The sequence below is a fragment of the Sciurus vulgaris genome (assembly GCF_902686455.1).
Source record: "Sciurus vulgaris genome assembly, chromosome: 2".
NCBI classification, from domain to species: Eukaryota; Metazoa; Chordata; class Mammalia; order Rodentia; family Sciuridae; genus Sciurus; species Sciurus vulgaris.
Genome location: NC_136462.1, coordinates 142,058,642 through 142,081,062, shown reverse-complemented (window position 1 = coordinate 142,081,062; position 22,421 = coordinate 142,058,642). Strand labels below are relative to the sequence as shown.

At 51.1% G+C, this 22,421-nt stretch overlaps 1 protein-coding gene across 3 annotated transcripts in view; it reads right to left on the bottom strand.

Annotated features, from left to right (window-relative positions):
* Positions 1-22,421, bottom strand: part of RGMA (repulsive guidance molecule BMP co-receptor a) — a 41,994-nt gene that overhangs the window by 5,554 nt on the left and 14,019 nt on the right. For 2 of the 3 annotated variants that reach the window (XM_079126785.1, XM_079126786.1), the window contains exons 2-3: positions 20,642-20,757; positions 4,801-5,315 (exon numbers count right to left, since the gene is read on the bottom strand). In XM_079126785.1, coding sequence (XP_078982911.1) covers positions 4,801-5,315; positions 20,642-20,757 — 631 coding nt within the window. Of the gene's footprint in view, positions 1-4,800; positions 5,316-20,641; positions 20,758-20,915; positions 21,066-22,421 lie in introns of those variants that run through there. The other variant, XM_079126787.1, reaches the window with a different exon arrangement.

Here is a 22,421-nt window from a genome sequence, read left to right as displayed (position 1 = left end):
CCGATCCTGAGGAGGTGGGGCACGTCTGGTTTGCTGTGGGTGGGATGCCAAAGGTGGACACAGCCTCTGCATGCTGTGTGGTGCCCTGAGCTTTGGACCACATGAAATTGCTGCTATTCTCCCTTTTCTGATCTGTGAAAATGGCAACTTCATATCGTTCAAACTCCTGCTTCTTCCCTCTCCAGCCAGCACAGCAGCTCGCCCACTGTGGCGCAGAGGCCGCCTGCAGGGGTGGAGTGGGCCAGCAGGGTGGTCTGGCAGTGGGTGGTCTTGCTACTAGGGGGGAAAAGGGGGCTCTGGTGGCCCTGCCCGGTGTGCAGGGCCACACAGACACTGGGGGGGGGGCACCCTGCTTTCCAAGTGCCATCAGTCTCCCTGGAACAGGAAAGGCTGGTTTCTCTCTCACCACCATCTCTGGCAGAGACAGTCTGCTGGAAGGCTGACAGGCTGCCTGACTCTCCTTGGCACCCGTGCCAGGGACTCAACCACAAGTAACAGCATGAAGGGGGCCTGTCGAAAGCCGGGCGGCGCGCTGCCAACACAGCCACGGGCGAGACTGCTGCTCTGCCTTGGCCGCCCCCTTCCTGGAGGGGCCCTGGGCTCTCTGCTGAGCTGCACAGGGCAAAACCCCAGGCTTCATCAACACCATGCATGAAGTCAAGGAGCAAAAAAATTTCAAGACCCCTGGGAGGGGTCACTGACCAAAGAGAGGAATTATGCAGTGTGACAAATTGGTGAGTTCTGGGGGAAGGGAGGGAGAGGCAGAGGTACTGAGGACCTGAGTCTGGGTTTCTTTGCCTATAAAATGGGCGCTTCTAACACAGCTGGGAAGAGGGACACAGAGTGGGGAGCAGGGCACAGAAGGGTGGGAAGCTGGCTGATATGTCTTTCCCAGGATGGAGAACACTAGATCTTGATGGTCCAATAGAACAGAGGGAGGAGCTAGGTGAATAGTGGTAGTATCATGAGAAAGGAACATAGGTCCTGTGTGAGGGACTGTGTGTTTGGGGTCAGGCTTCACATACAGAAGGCAGGATTCACAGCCACAAAGCTGTGGGGTCAGAATAAGGGCTGGGCAGAGGCTGGATAGGCTCTGGGAAGCCAGGGAGGGGCCGCTGGGGTTGGGTGTGCGTGGTGGGCAGGTAAAGTCTGGCTAGGTGAGGGACAGAGGGGGAAGTGGGTTCCTCTGAGCTTAAGAGTCAGGACTCTGGGTGGCTACAGGTCACAAACAGCCAAAGGACCTTGGCCTCTGTTCCTCTTTTCAAGGCACCAGGTTATCCTGCCTGCCTTCAATGCTGACTCCTCCAGTCTTTTCACCTGGAGATTCTCACTGTCCCTTCAGGGCCAGTTCAGTGGAATGTATTCCCAGGGCTCTGCCCAGGGCTCAAAGGCCCTCAGCCTCCTGCTGATCCACACACCTCTACTGTGGGCTGCGGGGAGAGGGACAGCCCTGAGCTCAAAGGCTGGCCCAGGAGAAGGGAAGGGTGACTGCTTCCTGAACCAGTGAGTGAACAAGCACACACACACCTGAATGGGGGAGGCCTAGGAGAACAGGCAGGGACAGGCCAGGGCGCTGGAAGCCTGCCACTGATGTTTCTCGCCTGGGCACCACAGGCCTCCAGTCTGGCCTGAGTTCTGAGACTGGCTTGGCCACAGACACCGACGCTGTCACTGTGTGGCCTCCAGCAGTGGCTGGCTGATGGGGCCTCAGAGTGCTCAGCCTGCTGAGATCAAAGGTGACCCAGGCATAGCACAAGGGCTGGGTCAGTCCAGCTCTGCCACACAACTCCAGGCCCTTCTGGAAATCTCTGGGCTGGCTTCAGGAGGGAGGTTCTCCCATCCCGGCTCAGGCGGTTCTGCAGTTCATAGTACTCAGCAGCAACTCTGGATCAAAACAGGCTTTTGAAACATGTGGGTTAAGGGAATAAATGATACCCAAGAATGAATGAATGAACAAATGAGCCATCAATTTGGTTCATGGACAGCACTGTTGTGCTCTCAGCTGAGAGCTGAAGGTGGTGCCCGGATTTTCTGAGCCAAGGCACATGTCCTAACAGTACACAGCCTCAAGTCTCCTGCTCCACCCTGTCACCCCCCAGCCTCCCTGATCACACCTCATAGCTGCTCCCAGCTCTGTGGTTAACTTTTCTGCCACATTTGGTGGTGACACCACCCTGGGTCAAGAGGGACAGCTGCTTGGGGTTCACATCCCTCTCACACTCTAGACCTCCTCAGATGCCCCTGCCAGACCTCAGGAGTCCTCAAGATGGGGCGGGGTATGTTTAGTATGTCCCCCCAGTATGTTTGTTGCTGGATTTAGATGCTGCTGCCTCAGGCTCCCAGTGTTCATTTACCTTGGCTCTAGAGAGGGAGGGTGGTGGGTAGGTAAAGAGGTAGCAGGGAAGGTGGATGGGTCCTTGACAGGGGCACCCTTGAGTCTACCAAGTACTGGAGAGTGTGCTGGCCTGGCCACAAATCTGCTGCCCACTAGGCATTGCAGCCTGGTGCCCAGGGCCTTTCTGGGCATCTGCTGTTTATTTTCTACCCAGTGGGAGGGCCCAGAAAGAGACCTCCCCCAGGCAGGCCAGGGCCACCAAAGCAGAGGGAAGTGGCAGGGATGGAGCATTTCCCTGGCTGCCAGGTCACCTCGCTGTCCTTTTCTGGGTGTGGCGGGGTGGGAAGGAACAGAAATGCCCTTGTGGGCCAGTCTGGCACTGCCTGACACTTGGTCTTCCAACATACTCTTCCTGAGAAAACAGACCAGTTGCCCTGTGGCCAACCCGGAAGCCCCAGGGGCTCTGGTGGACAGGGCCAGGAGTGCACGGAAGCCAGGCACTGAGGAGGGCAGCAGTGTCCCCACCACCTGGACTCTGAGGGCTCATGCTTGAGACCTCATATCCTGACAAGTCTGAATATGATGTTACTGGAGACCCCACAGATGTGGGTAGGGGAGGAAGAATCTAGGGTGGGCAGAATTTTGCCTTGCCTAAGCCAGGAGCCATGTGAGTAAGACTTGAGTCTTGTCACCCAAATGCCTACGTTTCCTTGGGTCACAAAATGAGTGGGCCCAGTGGCCTCTGTGGCAGGTAAGCATATGCCAGGGTCTGGAGTAGCCCCAACAGATCAAATCCTAGCTCAGTGGTTCCTGCCAACTGTATTTTAGGTAGGGAGGTAACTGTCTCCCAGATCTGTAAAATAGAGTTTTACCAGCCAGGCAGGGTTGGGCCCTAGGAGGAGGAGACAGACCACTGGGTGGCCCCCTTGGTGCTCACTGAAGCCTTTTCTCCGTCCTGACTGTTCCATCTCCCCCATTCCCAGATGCCCCACGCCTTCTCTGCCTCTCAGTGTCCAGGTCAGGCAGAGACAAAGGGCTGAATAATGTCTCAGGATCCCACAGCCCTGGCCACTGACCCTGCATCCCCCAAATGTCACCAGGTGTCAGAATCACTGGAGATTTAAAAAAAAAATAACCTATGTCCCACCCTGCCCAAGAGAAGTGGTAGTCTCAGTGACCTGGGAAGGGACTGTGTGTATGGAGGAGCAGTGTCACCATCCTGTATAATTGGTGCAGTTTACACACATGCAGCCATAGGACAATGTCTGGACTCCTGTCCTCTATGGCCTCTAGGAGGTGAATGGGCCCACTCATCCAGGGTGGTGTCTGCTCTATGAGAGCAGAGATGGAAACACATGTACCTTGTGTGTCCTTTTTAATCTTTGTGTGTGCATGTGTTTTACTGGAGATTGAACACATTGAACTGGGGAGCATTCTACCACTGAGCTACATCCCCAGACCTTTTTATTTTTTGAGACAGGATCTCACTAAGTTACAGACGCTGGCCTTGAACTTAAGCTCCTCCTGCCTCAGGCTCCTGAGTTGCTGGGATTACAGGTGTTGCACCACCATGCCTAGCTTTATACTGGGTTTTAACATTGGAATTCTGCCAAGATATAGTTTGGGGTCTTAAAAAAAAAAAAATTCCAATGTTTGAAAACAAGTGTTTAGGGGAATATTTCTCAACTCTTTTTGACTATGGACGCAGTAAGAAATTCATTTTACATCTCCATTTGGTGCTGTATGCACACATACACGCACACACGTGCACACATATATCTAAGCACACACATAGTAGAAACTAAATTTGCTATACATTTATCTTTACTGTGTATAATACGCTCACAAACTGTCTTTCTTAATGATTCTATACAAAGTTATCTAACTCTACCCAGCCCAATTTAAAAAAAAAAAATCTAAGCCAGGCACGGTGGCACATCCTTGTAATCCCTGTGACTCAGAAGGCTAAGGCAGGAGGATCACAAGTTCCATGTCAGCCTGGGCAAACTGAGACCCTGTCTCAAAATAAAAATAAAAAGAGAGCTGGGGATGTAGCTCAGTGGTAGGGAATCACTGGGTTCAATCCCCAGTACTGAAACAAAAACAAAAACAAAAACAAAACAAAAAATAAAACAAGGAAACAAATGAAAAAAACAACCCCCCCCCAAAAAAAAAATCCCCCCAAACTCTATATACATGTATGCTGGTTTCTCACACCACAATACAGATTTCTCAAATCATTAGTGGATAGTGGCCAGCAGTTTGAGAAATACCACACTCTGGGCAAAATGCAAATGTGGTTCTAGGTTGGTTTACCTCATAACAAAGAATCTTCAGAACATTTCTTTCTAAATCATTTTCCCATGCACTGATAAGAATATAGTGGTGCAGGAGGATCGGGGGGCCAATTCAGGATTCCAGTGACTGAGGGGCCATAGGCCTGGGTTATTCTCCCCATTCCTTACCTTGCTGGTGGCAGTGGCGGGGGAGCCAGGCAGCACAGGTGTGTTGGTGACCTGCACATTCAGGTAATTATTATCGATGAGAGGCCAGGCACCCTGCACCTTGCAGGTCTGGAAGTGGTCTGTGAAAGTCCTGAGGTGTGGGTCCCCAAACAGACCACAGTGCGTGTAGTTGGGGGTGGCTGAGTGCTTGTGGAAGCTCTTCTCATAGTGGCAGATCTCGGGGCTGTCAGAGCGCTCCTGGCTGTCTCCCACCGGCGGAAGAGTGCGCAGGCGAGGCTGTGAGGTGGGGCCATCCTTGGAGCAGTTGTGCTGGCTCATGAGGTCCTCTATGCCATGGACAGCCGAGTGGTAGGCCAGGTCACCCCGGCAGGTGCGGGCAGTCCGCCGCGTGCACAGGGCGTAAGTGCGCAGAGCAGCACAGAATTCGGGGGCGTCCTCAGAGGCCGGGGTGTGGCTGCCAGATGTGGCGCTCCAGAACTCAGAGTTGCACTTGAGGATCTTGCACGGGGAGGTGGCTGTGGAAGGAATGGACATACCATCAGGGCAGGGCTCAGGATGCAGGGAACACACACCCACAGTGCATGTTTGCAGATGGTGTGAAATTTCCACAGGCACTTATAAAAGGTGGCACCTGCCCTATACAGCCTTCTGGAGTCTCTTGTAGAGCTGGTCCTGAGCTGGAATGGCCAGGCATGCAGATCTGTATGTTGAAAGACCTAGTAGGGCCCCTCCCACAGTTCCCAGCTTGCATAGAAGAAGAGTGATCAGCGATTCCATGTGGCAGGACTGTGGGAGCTGACAGGTCATTCTTGGGCCTCTACCACTAGTGTAGGTTTTCATGGCTATCCTCAAGAATTTTGGCATGAAGCAACAGAAATATGGCAGGGATTTGAGCCCCACTGTTAAATATGTCCCTAGTTCTGCCACTGTGTGACCGTGTGCAAATTACTGAACTACTTAACATCTCTATTCCTGTTTATATTTATCTAGAAAATGGGAAATGGGAGCTACAGTGTGAGGTCACTGAGTTAAATGATTTCTCTCATGCCACTGGAACACAGCCAAGCTCAAAGAGCACTGGCTGCTATGATTGTATTAGGCCTGATCATTGGGACCTGGCTTCTGCCATGGTCACTGTAGCTCCCATCTCTATCTTGCACGTTGAGAAGCTACTGAGAGTGATAACCTTGGATCTGTCCTAATTTTTGTGTCTGTGTGACTCAGAAAGTCGCTCACAAGCTTTGAGACCTTATTGATAATAGATGACTATGCCTGAGAACTGAGGCTGTAACACACCTGAATCTGGTACCTGGACTTGTGGAACCTGCCCTCTCCTGGTCTCCTGGATTCTTCTGCACAGCCCACAGTGACCACAAGTGGCCAGGTATGCACACCTGCTGTAGGTTAGAAGCTTCCATACAGGTCCCAGGACAAAGGGGCTGGTGGATCAGCTGGAAGGTCCCATCTCTGAGGTCGCAGCCCCAATGCTGGCTGGTGGCCTTCAGAGGAGGAAGGGGCCAGTCATTGCCCCAATCATTCCAAGTTGGGACCCTAACTTAGTCTGTAACCCTAAAAATATCAGTTTGCTTTTCTGATGTTGGATTTACCTATAAAATCGACTAGTACTCATGAGCAGGCTAATGAAAGAACCCAGGAGCACACAGCAATCGCAGCAGTGCCCTTGTGATGCTATCTGCATTGGGTGGCTCTATACCTGGCCGATCCCTCTCCTGGACCTCTCCCACCCACCCAGGTGGGCAGGCACCCTTCCAAAGTGGCAATCACCTGTCCAGGACACACACCAGAGCACGAGGGTCAATGTGTTCCTCCTTATATGATCTGTGCTCACAACACTGTTGATAAACAAGGTCGTTTCAGGTGGTAACTGGGTGAATGTTTTTCTTTTAATTTGAGAAGTCATAATTATTTAAATGAGCACTAGGGAAATAATTTTGATGGGAAAGCTGCAGCTATTCCATTTTCATAGTTTTATTTAAATTGAAGAACTATACTGGCTCCACAGCATTTAAGTGGAGCCCTGTCTGCAGGGGAGCCCAGGCAGACTGTGGTGGGCCTGGGGTTCTGCACTTCTTTCAAGTCCCAGGGGCCCATGCTGCAGGTCCCCAGGGTCACTTTTGATTGGCCAGGCTTCAGAGTTAGGTCACATCCTTTGCAAGAGTCATAAGAGGCCAATTTAGAAACGGCTTGTCTGGGGTGTGCTAATGGGACATTTCCTCTGGGGCGAGGCAGGGGCTGGTGGCGAAGAATCAAGTCAAGGAGGCAGGTCTCCCAAGCAGCAAATGGCAGGAATGCACGCACTGCCTTATTACCAACTCAGAGCAGCCAAGGAGCCCTCAGAAGGAGGCCCCGCCATTGCTCATGCCACATGGGCCCTTTGCCTGCTTTCCTCCCTTCTCAGAGCCCACCATCCTATAGGAGCAGGGTCCTGGCTAAGTGGGCATGGCTGCCTGTCCACCCTTTGCTCACAGGTGCTGACAGAGGTCACCCTTGCATTCAAGGGTGCCTCCTTGGGCCTCCTATTCTTTGTAGGCTCCAGGAGGACCCAAAGCACAGCTCTCTGCCTCATTGATTCCTTTAAAGTCCTACTGACCCCATTTCTCAGCCATGGGAAGAATGTCTTTCATGCTACTGCCCAGAACTGGGTAAGGAACTGAGGTCTGAGAGGGACAGGGGTCGTACGGGGTAGTGGTCAAAGTGGGCACTGGAGGCAGGGCATCTGGTTCCAAGTCCCTCTCCTTTCCTTCCCTATGAGTAGTGGTGGGAGCATGAGTCTGCTTCAGTTTCCTTAACAGCAAAGTAGAGACAGCACCAGCCTGAAGGTGAGGATTAAAGGAGATGCTCTAAGCATGCCTGAGACTCCAGGACCATTGACTGTCTGGCAGCTTACTTCCCATGGGCACTGGATGGCTTCAGCCCACCCCCTCACTTAACTACACTCCCTTCACCAGGGAGGATGCTGTGGACTGAGCTGTGTCCCCCTACCTCTGCAAATCTGTAGGTTGAAGCCCTAGCCCTTGATGTGATGGTACTAGGAGGTGAAGTCTTTGGGAAATAATTAGGGTTAGATGAGGTCATGAAGGTGGGGCCCTGTGATGAGATTAGTGTCCTTACAAGAGACTTGCTCTTGCCCTGGCAGGCAGGCAGGCAGGCAGGCAGGCAGGTGAGGATACATTGAGGAGTCTGCAAGCCAGGAAGACAGCCCTCCCAGAACCTGACCATGCTGGCCCCCTGACCTAGGACTCCCAGACCTAGTCTCCAGAATGTGGGAAACACACATGCACTGCTTATTCCTTCTGGACTGTGGAGGTCTATCATGGCAGCCTGAGATGATTAAAATGGACAGGAAACCCTGGTTCCTCCTCTCCTCTCCTTTCTGGGCCCTCGGCAGAAGCCGCCTTATTAATGGAGGTATTCGTTCATCCACAGGCCAAAGGACCAAGTTGACTCAACCTCCCTACCTCCTCACGAGAGCCTGTTTTCGCCCAGGGTGGCCAGGCCTGAGTGACTCCCTGGGCTCTTCAGAAGGACAGAGGATCAATCGAGAAGGTGGCAAATTGAGCTCCTGGCCCTCCGTTTGGAGGATCCTTCCCCACCAACCAGGGCCACCAGGTCTCCAAGTCCTGGCTCCCAACACAAGGGCTGTTTCCTGCTCGTCCTAACTCCCTTCCTTACCCGAGTTTTCATAGCGCCCCCAAATGCCTCTTCTCCCATGGACTTTCTGGGAGATGGTGCAATCTGGACCACTGGGTCCTGAAGCACAGTTTCGTCAGTTTGCCTGTGACCTTGCTAACAGAACAGAACTTTATGTGACAAAGGGAAACAAGGACATGTGCAATTCCCCACCTAAAGAGAACTGGGGGAAATTCAGTGGCAGCAAGTAGCAGGGGACAGATCTGTGTCATGGGGCAATGCCCAATGGGACAGTTACCCCAAAGAGAGGACCTACTTTGGGAGGCAGTGGTGGGGCAGATAGCCACGGTCAATCCAGCTATGCCACGCCATTGCTGTGTGACCTCGGGCAAACTTACTGACCTCTCTCTGAGCTGTGGAGAGGCAGTGCTCTCCACAGGAGCGCTGAGGGGGACTAGAGTTACTGATGAAAGCAGAGCCTGGAGAACTCAGGAAAGAAGCTCCATAAAAAAGACAGTTTTGTGTTGTTAATTCTGTTCTGTTAAATTTATAGGGGAGGCTGTCAGAAATCACAGCTAATGTGTATTGAGCATGTACTATGTGCTGGATGCTGTACATGTGTCTCTTTTAATCCCTAAGACAGCCTTGGGATTTAGTATCCCCATTCATCAGACAGGTAAACTGAGGCCTACAGGCATTAAATAGGTCCTCTCCCAGCTTTCCTGATGGAGGGTAGATGTAAATCCAGCTTTCAGGCTCCATGTTGCTTTCTCACCCTCCCTCACATCCTTTCCAAGCCCGCCATGCCAGGCAGCACCAGGTCCTGTGGGGACCACGAGATGAACAAAGACCAGAGTTCTGCCTCCTGCCCTTGAGGGGGTTCCTCAAGAAGGGGTCATGTACCCATGACTCACTGGGAGAAGACCTGGGGTGTGACTGGGGTGGATACAGCAGTGGGGCAGGTGCATGGGTTGGGCCTCACCTCAGAAGAAATGATCAGGACAATAGGCCCTGCACTCTCCTGGCCCTGTGCAGGTGACATGTGGTGTCTGTATTGCATCTTCACTGCTTACCCTAAGTAGAGGATGGGAATTTATATTTTTATTTGATGAATGTAAATGCAGAGGACTCAGGAACCGGAGCTAGCCTGGGTCACACAGTCACAAGCGCTGTGGTGTTGAGTGGTTTCTATGCTTTTCAATGTGTATTTGCCACAAGAGTCCCTCCTGGAGATACCTGCTGAGAATGACCCAGCTCCCCAAAGGCCCAAAAGCACAAGTGGCTTCTCTTCCCAAGCCTGGTTCTGGTGCAGTCACATGCCAAAGCTATTCTAAGCCCTTCATGAAAAAAAGAAAGGCCTGCAAGGAACTGACCAGGAGCAGATGCTGCTGTGAAATGACCCATCTCTGACTCGTGGGGTGCCCTGGCTGCCCAAAGCACCCAGGGGACCGTAAGCCAGCCTGGCAAACCTTCCTTGGAGCTTCAGAGGAAGCCCAAGTGCTTCTACCTTAGATGGAGAAACTGAAGCTCAGAGCAGGTGAGGGCTTACAAGATGGTACTGACAGTGACGAGGTGGCACTAGAACCGAGGGTGCCTGTTTCCCTGTGCCTTCTCTTTAGATGGGAACACTGCTCTCTGGGGCTTTTGGCCTAAAGTAGACAAGCATGGGATCAGAGAGGTCTTGGGGGTTACCAGGGCTGGACAATCCCCAGGGGTGGTGAGCTCAGAGGCCTTTGACCCCCACAGAGCTATTCCACTGGTCTGTGTCCACTGCCCTAAATCACCAACGGTAAGCCTGCCAGAGGTCAGGGACCTGAATGTAATCTGGTCTAGCATCAAAAGCAAAAGCTGTGGTGTCACCTGCCAAGGAGATTCCAGAGGGGCTGGTTTTTATGTGCTGTATCTTAAAAAAAAAAAAAAAAAAAAAAAAAAGCACAAGATCTTAAATCCAGGCAATAAACCTTGGAATTCTGAAGTGAGTGTCCAAGGAAAGAAGGGAGAGGAAAGCTGGAGAGTTTGAAACAGATCTTATAGCAACTCAGGAAGCAGGATGAGGAAGCCAGCTTTTCATAGCAAGTCACTCTGAGTGCTTTCAGCAAGGCAGAAGGGAGCTTGCAGCCCTGGAGAGTGGCAGCCGACCAGGCCCACCTGGGCAATGCAGATGGGAGAGTGGCCCCTTTTAGCCCTGTATCCTCTGGGTGGATCCAAGACAGCCACTATGCATGGAGTGGACCTGATTAGAAGTTTTCCTAAGCTTCATTTTTGACCCATTTTTGTTCTTGGATAGCAGCTGCGCCTCACAGACATCCCAGAAAAATGCAAAGGTGCCTTGTAGAGCTTTATGACCCTTAAAAACACACGGTGAGGCATGGTGTGCTTTGCATGTTTTCATCTGACCCAGGCCTCTTGAGGTCTGAAACTTTCAGGACCAGCTGTCAGACAAACAGGAGAGCCCGAGGCCTGCAGAGACAGTGGCCTGGCCTTGCCCAGACTCACCAACAGGAAGCCCTTGGATTTGATCCTCCGCCAGGCAGGGGATGTCGATCAGAGTGAGGCCCAGGTGTGCTTAGAGGACAGGGTGGGCTCTCAGACCTCTCAGGGTGCAATGAGCCCTTAGTGCTCAGTTTGGGAGCCCTGGCAATCGTATGACCCATTGGCTCCTGACTTCTGCAATGGAGCCAGAGCTGCTGCTTCTCTGTGCAATCTACTGTACCAAGAGCACAAAAGATCACTGTGACCAAATGCAATGTTCACTTTTTAAGGTGCACCACAGAAATTTAGAACATGGGAGCTGGGGAGGATGCCAGAGCGTACCAGTTGCCACCTTCGGCTGCTCCAGAGGCAGGGACACTTCTTATAGCACCCTTGCCAGGGCAGGGCTGACCCCTCCTGCTCTTGGACAGCTCCAGTTCCTCCTCCTTCTCAGGGACTTACCTAGTATCTCCATTCTTCTCTAAAGCCACACAGACGAGATAAAACATAATTGTCCTGCATTTGTTATCTGATACTTATCAAGGACTGCCCCTGGGCTTTCCTGCATCACCTTCTCAGTCCTGGCCCTGCAGCTTCTCTTCCTGTGACCTCTCTGGACCATCTGTGCCATCCCAACACCTGACTAACTGGCCTTCCTCTGGCCAAGATACATCTTCCCCACTTGCCTGGGAATCTCCTGAGAATGAGGCCCTCATCTTTGTCCCGGCTGCACACTCAAAAACAGCTCAGAGATGATTTGATGCCCCTTTTTACTCAGCTCCCCACCCAATTCCCTGGGTCGTGGGATGGAGCATGGGCTTGGTCATAGGCACCTAAGTAAGTGTGCGTAGGTTACACATGCTTTGGGGAGCTGGGCTCCAGACCGCCTTCCTTGTGGGCTGAGAGAGAATCCACAGCGGCACAACTTGTCGGATTTCATTTTTTTCTTTTTAATAGCAGCCCAGTGCCTCTGGGAAGCAGAAAGCCAGAGCAGGGCTCTTGGAACACCAGCTGTACAGACCCAGGCAGGATGAAAATATTTATGCACCAGTGCAGCATTAGCTGCTTTCAGAGTCCTCCTTTGAACTGTTAATCAAGCCCAATCTTTCAGAATAATAGCCTGATTATTACCACGCTGTTTGCATAACAAAGAAGCCCAATAAAACTTATTTTGCTGTTCACCGAGGGGGTGTGAAGGATCAACCCTGAGAAAGCAGTCTTAGGAATGCGGTGAGTCGCTCCAGAGCCTGAGCCCAGGAATAAAGACAATGCAATTTGCCACCAAGAAAAGCCCAATAGACCAATAAATTACCCGCGTGCAAAGGGATTAGATCAGGTTTCAGTTGCAGTGTAGGAGGGGTGGGGTAAGCCAGGAGAGGGGGAAACCTGCCTTCTCTTAAAGTGGTAAGGCTCATTTCAAATAAGAGTCCCACGGTCAAGTTGTCTTTGTCCAACTCTGTGGCTTGCATAGTAACTGTCTGAATTCATTTACTGGCTGAAAGCTCTGGACCGTACAATGTGCTGGGAACTATGATTAATGCTGTTCCTGGAATAAGCCTGTTAGTCTCTGTGCTTAAGCAGAGTCAGCCATAGCAACTTCTGGAATGCAAAGCAAACACGTTTCATCTGACTACATGATTTAAACATGGAGGTTGCTGTGTCTCGGGGAAGTAGCATTTCAATGAGGTCTTGAACTTGACAGGTGATACAGGAAAGTAGGCCTCTGGAAATAGGAGCCTCCAGAATTACTGAGATCGCAAAGAGGCGAATGCTGGTTGGTTAGAGTGCAGTCAGGGGTTTGGGGTCAGACATAAAGCAAATGTCATTCAGCATCAAACTGCCTTCCTCTGCTTAGAGGGACAGGGACTCTGCAAACCCCACTTCTCTTTTGCCACCTAGTTCCCTGTTAGATCCTGGTACCAGGGTACGAGACAGGGAAAGAAAAGCTGGAAGTGGAAATAGTTGTACCTTCTGTCCCAAGGCTGTTCCTGCCCCCTGAACAATGTCCCTTCCCCCCATCAGACTCTGGCATCTTTGCACAATGTGTCACTCCTGAGCACCAAGACCAGCTGGGCAGCCCCTCCTTCAAGCTCCTTTTCCCTTGGTCCTTCTGGCCCAAGAAGTAGAAGCTGCGTCCTGCAACTCCATGTGCCTCAGTGGTCCCTCTTTGCCTTTTCAAACTCATCCAATAATTCCCTACCTTGGTTCCCTCTGAAACCCTGGGTGGGTTTTCTTTTCCTATTGATCTGCCTGGATCTGTCTGCCTGAAGACTTTAGCCTTTACCAGTGGATCAGAAGGAGCCCCTGATGAATTGGCAGTAAGAATGTGGATCACAGGATCACAGGATCACACACTATTTGAGGAAACCGTGTCACTTAAAGGGACATGGTTTCAGTTAGGAGAGAGGCAGGCAGAGGGAGGGAGGGGAGCAACTTAACAGAAAGTCACTGCCAGCCTGTGGAGACACTGGCCTCCCATTTCTCCTCCTCACTGCTGGCTTAGAGTGGCAGCAGACCCCAGCTGCCCCTTTAGCAACATATCATATCAAATCCTGAAGGGGGTGAGGGAGCTAGCATGAAGCCAGGGCCAACTTGCCCATGCCTAGCCTGAGCCCCAAGCTGTGGCCACTCTCTACCCTCTCCTGTCACTTGGCCCACAGCATGGCATCTAGGTGGGGGACAGGAAAGGCCCTACTGCCACTATCTGGTGAACTCTGATCTGAGCTGAGCTTGGGAGTCTCCTTCAGTTGAGAGCCGCCTGAGGCTGTCTGCTGGTGTCACTCCTGTAGAACCGTGCTCCATCATCCTGGCTGGTGTAAACATCCAGGTGTTTGGCATCAGATACCGAGAGGAACACACCCAGGAGACTGACTGCATTTTTCACCAGGTGCAGCAGAGCTTACCTTACTTAACCTGTGGCAGCCAGCGTGGTCCCCTTTCCTAAAAGACATTCCTCCCCTAGGCTTGCCTAAGAATGACGCAGGGAACTGACTCCACTCCAGTGTCTCCTACCCCTTCAATCCACTGGGAATTTTCTAAGAGCTTCCTCCAGGTCTGGCCTACTGGAGGAAGACGGAGGCAAGAGGAAGCTTCTGGAGAACAAGGACATACCACCATTTTCTAAACAGGTCAGCAGGAGGACGGTTTGAAAGCCTGTCTGCCTGTCCCCAGGCCTATGGCCACAGGCAGCCTGTCAGTCAAGAGGCTGAGCACTTCTTTGGGTAAGAGGGGCCCATTGTGGCCCAGGGCCAGGGCCAGGATCCATCCCAGCAGTGTCTTGCCTTAAAAGAGAGGCTCAAGTCACCCCAGGCACCACAAGGAGGGTGGGTATAGGCAACAATATAACTTCCCAAATGTCAATGAAACTTGCAGGTAAGTAATTTGGTTTTCCTATTTTGAGGCAATACCCCTTTTCTTGACTCTAGGGCTGGTACCAAAGATGATGCGTTTCTATCCTGGCCCTGCTTCTGGCAACCCTGGCCTCATCTGCTTAGCCCCAGGACGAAATGCGTTCAAAGTGGCTCTACTGCCTCCGTGATATCCTTGGGAAGGTCTTCCTCCTTAGCCTTCCTCAGACACTGGGAGACCAAAGTCATGTGGCTGGGTCCATGCCCAGCTGGCACACACAGGGGGCTAGCAAGCCTGTGTTAGTGGGACATTCCTCAGCAGACAGCAATAATAGGTGTCTGAGTATTCTGACTGCTTGGGTGAACTGGTACATGAAATGAATACAGAAGCAAAACCCAGTGGGCATAAATCTGACTTGAGAAAATGTGCACAATGATGGCCCTGCCAGTTTGTCTTCCTGATGACTGGGTGCCATGTTCTTCTTTGGAATGCTTAGGAAACAGAAAGGACTTTCGGGAAGAGGCAAAAGCACTTGGTCCATGGGAAATGTGGAGACCCTTCATTCCACTATCCAATTATATCCCCAAAGTACTTCTCACCCTCAACTTTTATAGCCTTATGTGCTACACAGTATAGTCTAATATATTACATAGAAAATTTAATCAGGTATATGGAAAAAGGACAGGAGTGTGGATTCTACTTCTGGCTCAGAGAGGTAATAAGCTGTGTGTAACACTGGGCAACCTCTGACCCTGTTTCCTCATCAGTAAAATGAGATTGATGAACTTTATTGGGGATGTGCTTAAAACATCTAGCAGAGAACCTGCTTCAAATGTACTCTAGCGAGAATAATATGAAAGGTAGTATATCTTAAGGAAAGTTTGTGAAATAAGTGGGGGGAGAATAGAGGTATTTTGGACTAGACAGAGGGGAGTGAAGGGGGCATGGGGGGAGGAATGATAGTAGAATGAATGGGACATTATTACCCTATGTGTATATATGATTACATGACCTGTGTTACTCTACATCATGTACAACCAGACAAATGAGAAGTTATACTCCATTTATGTATGATGTGTCAAAATGCATTCTACTGTCATGTATAACTATTTAGAACAAATAAAAAAAAGTTTGTGAAATGATAATTAATGATGGTTGTCTGTAAGATGTTGGACTGAGTATTTTTCTTATTTCTCATTTTTGATCTTTAGATTTAAAAGTGAGCATTGTTTTTACATGGAAAAATCATTCTGGAAAAACAACAACATTGTGGTCTTTGTCCTTTGAGCATGCATGCATAAACAAACAAACAAACAAAACCAGTCAAAATACAAAAAAATCCAAGGGCCCTGTAGTTCCCAGGACTATGCTGGGTGTGCTTGGGGTGGGTGAGAAGGACGGGGATAAAGAAAAGCAGAAAATGGGGCTCTTGTCCTTAAAAACAGAACTGAAGACTGAGAAGAGCACAAAATTCCAAGATCCATGAATCAATAAAGTCAAGGGACAGCTGAGCCATCAACAACCAAGGTGACAGGAGCCCAGGGCATCTGAGGGAGTGTCTGGATCCTGCAGGTGGCACTAGCTGGGGCCTCAATCATGTGGGCAGCATGGTGGGCATTCCTCTCCAAACTGTAATTCACTGGCAAAATGAGGTGGAGAGAGAGATGGAGGCAGCAGTTACAGCAAGGTGACAAGGGGCAAAGGCAGGAAGAGTCCCAGACCCAGATGACTAGACTTCACAGCAGCCCAGCACACAGTACTTCACAGGCGGGTAACTCAGACAGGTGAGGAGGGACTGAAACTAGGATGACCAACCATCCTGGCTGCCTGGGACTGGGGCAGCGTCTCAGGATTTTAGCTTGCAGTTAAACCCTAGGAAAGTTTTGAGCAAACTGGGATGAATTGGTCACGTAGGAAGAAACAGGACTTTGATGTCAGGCAGGCTGCATTTCAGCCTAGCAGCAAAATGGTATGGTCCCTAACAGGTATTCAACCCAAACCTGGGGTGCTCTGCCCAGGACTAGGCCTTTCACATTTCACCAAGGACAGGATCTTAGCTGGACCGCAGCTCCGCCAGCAACATGTGAACAGGTCCCCACGACTACCCACTCATCCTTATAACCCCTGTTCTCCATCTCACAGAGAGACCTTATTGGTGCTCCTGTATTACCCCATCTCAGGTTCCCAACTTTCCTGAGCTCCCCTCCTTTGAGTGCTGGGGTGACTACCATCAATTTCTCTAACCTTGCAGAGAAGTCCCCCTTCTCCAAACCAGAAGGCCATAAATCCTTTCCTCTTCTCCCCAACTCACCCTCAGGGCCCACAGGGCCAATCACCTACAGGAGTTCAAATCTACCTCTCCTTGGGAGTCAAGGCACTGTCCTGTCCACCCCCTCACACACTGGCTGTGAGGTGGCTCTATTGCCATCTGGCTTTTGTAACTGAATGTCCCTTGTTCTCTCGTCTATAGACTAAGTGATTGTGGTCCCCATTCATATGCTAAAACCTAACCCCAAGTCCCCAAATGTACTGGTATTAGGAATGTGTGTGGGGGGGTTCTGAGGTAATAAGGTAATAAAAAAGTCCTCATGGAAGGGAGTGGTGGTCTTAAAAAGGAGACCCTAGAGAGCCTTCTACCCCTTCTACCCTGGGAGAACACAGGGAACAGGAGCCATCTATGAGTCAGGAGGTGGGCTCTTACCAGACACCAACTGGCACATTGATCTTGGACTTTCCAGGCTCTAGGTCTGTGAGCAACAAATTTCTGTTGACACAAGACTCTTAGTCAATGATATTTTGTTACAGCAGCTCAGTTGGACTAAGACACTCTCCTTTTGCTACTCAAAGTCCAACTGGGAGAGAGAGTAATAATGTGGTAATAAGGCTAACTTCTTGCACATTTCATATGGCAGTTTTAATAGAAATATTCTCATCTGTATAGCAACACAACAGATGTGCTTGGACACTGCAGAGGGCTTTAGTCTCCCCAAGATTCAGTTTACCCACTGAGGACTAACATTTTAAAAATAGCTGCTGTATAAAAGTTTAAAAGGAAATAAACCAGGAATAAAGAAAAATTGTAGCACAGTAATTCTTAGAACCACTGGTCTTCAAACTTGAATATGCACCATATCTCCTGGAGTACTCAGAGAACAGGTTGCTGCCCCTGGTCTCAGAGTATCTGCTTCAGTAGGTCTGGGTGGGACCAGAACTAGCATTTCTAACAGGTTCCCAGGGGAGATGGATGCAGCTGGTCCAAGGACCACACTTTGAATAACACAGAGTACAGTATCCGCATGTAGTAAACAAGAAACTTGTCGAAAACATGCCTTGGATGTTTTCTTAGAAGAAGGGATTTCTCTTACTTGAAAAGTCACAATGGCCTCAAAGCTTAAGAAGTTTCTATAACTGTGTTTGAAGAGACTGCTATTTGTGGAAGGCTCTTCCCAGCAGCTTTTTACTGTCACCCCTTCTTGGGTAGATTAGCCACTTTGTCTGCCCTGTCCCCACAGCATCATCCAAGCTGATGCTCTTCCATTTTGTGTGACATAGCAGAGCCCCCTTTTCTTCATTGGGCTGTGTCTGCCTGAGGGCCTTGGTCAGAGGCTGTCACTGAGGCAGGGCCACAGGTTGGCCATACACATGAGTGAGTAAATGTAAACACTTAAAACAAACACTCTCAGTCTAGCAGAGAGTAGGCATCTTTCTGCACAGAACTATGTCCAATTTAATTTGCACTCCTGTGGGCTTACTCCTGGCAGCCATTCAAGCTGGTCAGCTCTGAACAAACCTATGCTTTCACGAGGCTGCTCAGCCAGTTTCCACCTGTCTTCATGGGAGAAGCCGTGGCACACAGGGTCCCAGAAAGTGTCTCTGGGCCTTGCCCTGCACTTGCCAGGGCTTTCTTTTTTTTCTAACTCCCCACTCTCCACCAGAAAGTGCAGGTTTTCTGACATTATGCCAAAGCCCTTTCTTGGGCCAACCTATCAAAGAATGTGACAATTAATCTCTTTGTTGTGGAAAGTACCCATTTCATCCCTTACTTAGGACACTGTCTTTAGACCCAGGTTTCTTGAACACACAAGTTCTGGAGCCCTTGAATGATTTAGCTATGGGCTCTGGGAAGCTCAGTTTTTATTAAGGAGGGCGATCTTGACCACATGCGACTGTCAAGGAGAAAGGTTAGCCATTTGGCATGGTGTAGAGCAGCTATCTGTTCCATCTGACTGGTTTTAGTTACCAGTTTTGAAGCCAAGAAGAAATGGGTTTCTTGGAAACAAAAGTGATGGAATTTAGGCTGTGAATTATATAACCCACCAGCATTCCTCATACTGTGCCGGAATACTTAGAAATAAAAGTTTTTAAGACAAAGAAATGAATTGAGAAACAACATAAACACCACCACTCAGCCCTTGCTGCTCCTTCCTATCTCTGAGATCTTCTGCCAGCCCCTCCTTTCCTCCTCTTCTCTCCTAATAAGTTAACAAGTGCTGCAGCTTTAAGAGCAGGAAGGTGTTGTTTTAAGGGCCCCTGAGCCCCCCTTCTCAATTTCAGCACTGAGCTGAGATCACATCCCCCATGGCAGCCAAGGGACAAAAGCCATTTATCAACCCATCTGATAAAACTTCCAGTGGGCTCAATCTTTAGCTAGACCAAACCAAGATGAACACAAATTGCAAACGCCTCAGAAATGGGGGTTTCTCTTTTTTAAAGAGGGTGATTTTCACTTTATTTCTTTAATTCTTGGGAAGGAGATCAACTTTCCAACCAGACTCTCAAGTAGACAGAGAAACTGCCTTTTCAAGGGAATGGGGATCTGGGGATGACACTGGACCCTCAGTGGAGCTTTTGATAAGCAGAGGGTGAAAAGGGGCTGAGGGCTGTCTTGGGGACACTGACACCTCCCCCATCTTGTCCTTGGCCAGGGACATCCCCTGGAGCTGGTTGTCCCCTGGAGCAGGTCGGCTCCCTGGGAGGCTCTCGGACCCTCAGCTGCTGAGTTGTCCGGCAAACTCCTAGCAGGCGCTGGGGGCCTTCGTGGCAGGACTGGGACTCGAAGGTAAACTGATCGCCCCTCAACTCAAGTACTACTTACTGCCTACGTGGTCCGCCCACTGGGAGCCCCAACTCGCAGCCAGGCCAAGCCGGGACTGCCCAGTTCTGCCAGTTCCTTGAAACCCAGTTGGCTGCAGAGCAAATCAAAACAACCTAATAGTCTAACTCAAGTCCTATCACGCAAATCTCAGCTGTGCTCAGGGGCTGCAGATCCGCGTCTGACTTCGGTGAGAAACAAGCTGAAATTTTTGCAAAAAGACACCTCTGAACCCCCGCAACACAATGGAAATGGCCGGGAGATCCCGCCTTACACGGAGGACCATTTGGCCCGTGACATTGTGTTTATTTGTATTTTTAGTAAGAGAAAAATGGGTATGAAGGGTTTAACTGGCGTTTCCAGTCTGTGAGCAGCATATGGCAAAAATGAAATAAAGTTTTACGAAACATTATAAAGAAAACAGACCGGGGATTTAAGTTTCGTGCCTTCCCCCCTCCCCCCAAAAGGAAAAAAAAAAAAAAAAAAAAAAAAAAAAAAAGTAAAGAAACCGGAGCGTTTGGGAAGGAACAAATGCTTCTCTGTGGAGTTGGTCTCCCTTCCCCCAACAAAAACAAGAGGTCCGGGCTCCGAGGAATTTGAAAGCAGCGATCTGCCAAAAACATTGTGAAAAACTATGGGGGATTCATTGGAAACAGATGGGCTTTTTCAGCTTTAATTCTGAAATTCTCTCCCTTTCTGACACAATAAAAACAAACAGGGGGCGACGCGGAATGTTATCAAACAGGAATACGAGCTCATTTGAACCGGGTCGGTGGGCTTCCCAGCGTGGGCAAGCGCTTGGGGGCGGGACGGGGTCCCAGGGGAGGAGACGGTGGGGGACTGGGCTGCAACCTCCCGGGTGCCCTTGGCTGCACCTCTGAACACAGGCAGGTTTGCACACTGGCGGGCGAAGAGCTGGAGAAAGTGCCCATAACACCGAGTTCGTGCCCCCTCTTCTCCGGCTTTCTGGAGTCTCCTAAGAGGTGCGTCCCGGCACACTCTTTCTCCGAAGGAGGGAGGGAGGAAGGCCCCTCAGGCCCCCCGAGATCTCCTTGCCCGACCCTTCCCTTCGCGGGCAGGGTCCCCCCTGGATATCCACTGGCATCCATCGTGCCCTCCGCGGGGCACGGGAGAAACAAAGACCCAAGGAAATGGGAGGCGGGGACCAGAGGAGGGCTGGCGAATTTGAGCTCCGACTCTCTCGCGAAGTGGTCCCGTGTTGTGCGGAGGCCGGGGAGCAGGCCCGGCGCACCCGGAGGCCAGGGAGCAGTGCCTTACCTGCCGGGAAGCTGCAGAGAAGGAAGGCGAGGGTCGGCCAGAATCCCAGGGCTGAGCGTCCTGCCCCTCTCCCCATACCCATCCATCCAGCTCGGCCTGTTACCACTAGCCTCTCCCTAGAAGAAGAGTTTAGAAGAAAAAAAGAAAATAAATCACGCTGCGGAAAAAAGGCAGCCTCGCTCCGCCGGCGGGAGCAGCGAGCCGGGAGGCTCGGTCCACTTCGGCCGCGGGGCCCGGCGCCCCCCCCTCGCCGCTCCCCGCGCCCCTCCCTCACCATCCATCACTGGGTTCCCCTCCAATGCCGCCGCGGCCCCGCGCCCCGCCGCCGTGCGCTCCGCCCTCCCGCGCTCGAGTTTCAGTACAGCCTGAGCGAGCCCAGAGGCCTGGGGAGGCGGCGGGGGCGGCCCGATTGCTGTGCTTGCTACAGGAACCTCGGGAACCCGTGGCAGCGCGCGGGGCTCTGCGACCCTCGCATCGTCTCTACCCACACCGCTTGCCCACGCAGGAAACGCCCAGCACCCCTCCTGGGGCGATCAAACCCCGTAGGGCTCAAGGAGGGCAGGGCGTCCCCTTAAACCTCCGCATAAATACCCAGTCCAAGTAGAAACAGCTTAGAGACAAGCCCCAGCCCTTCTTTCCACCCAGACTGCCATCCCAAAGCCGCCACTGACACCCCTTGGCTCGTTGCTCTTACTCAGTTGTGTCCTTAGAGCAGCAGGCTGCAAAATCTGCTTCTGAGTTGTGGGTCTGGGGGGTATGGTCCGCGTCTAGTGGGGGATGGACCGCTGGATCTCAGCCACTGACGCATCTCGAGGCTCCCACCCGCTGGGGCCACAGGCCACCCATCCGGACTGGGCTCCTGTCGCCTCAGGCATCTCCTGTAAGCACCTCCTCGCTTTCTGAGAATTTGCCCTGCCTGCACCTCTGAATAGGGGCCTGTGGGCCTGCGGCTGCCTCCCAGGGCACAGCTGCCACCTCAGGGGAGATGTGGATACGGTTATCCCCCGAGTGTGCAGGACCATAAAGACTGGCAGTAACAGAAAGGCCTCCCAAGTCCGATCCTGGGAGGGCTTCAGGGTGGTGATCTCCTTTTAACTCGGTGGCTTATTTTTCCGAGAGCAAAATGTCTCCTCCTGCAGCTCTTCTGTTGTGATATTTAAGGGACTGGCAACTTCCCCTGAGAAACATCTTTTGGATGAAACACAAATAGGCCGGAGCAAGTGTTTTTGGTCAAACCAGTTCCTCCCTCACCGCCCCCCCCCCCTTACTCCCAAGCTTGCCCATCTGGTTCTTTGGGGGAAATTTTTTTGGGGGGGGTTTATCCAATTTAGATGTTTCTATCTAAAGCACTATCACAGTCCTCACTTGCTGTGGGCCACACAAGCTGCAGGGCTATGTCTGCAATTTAGGACTGTGTTGCCAGGAGGGAAACAGGGAGGAACAGGCTGTGAGGAAAGGGAAGGAGGACCTGTGTCCTCAAAGACACAACCCCAGCAGCACTGCAACTTCTGAATCTGACTTCCCCAAAACAGGTAAGAAGGAAGACTAATTGTTCAGCCCACTCTGCAGTGGGGCAGCAGGAAGATGCAGTATCCGTAGGTCTAAAACTTCATGGACGCAACTGTTTTCCTTGATAGTTGAGATGCCCCTGTAGTTCCCTCAACTATTTTGGTCTTAGACCAACAGCCTCTAACTATCATTTCTCCAAACCAGGATTCACTTTTAGGCACCATTTACAAATTGTTGTTTAAAAATGTTATAGATTTGTTCAGGGAGAGCT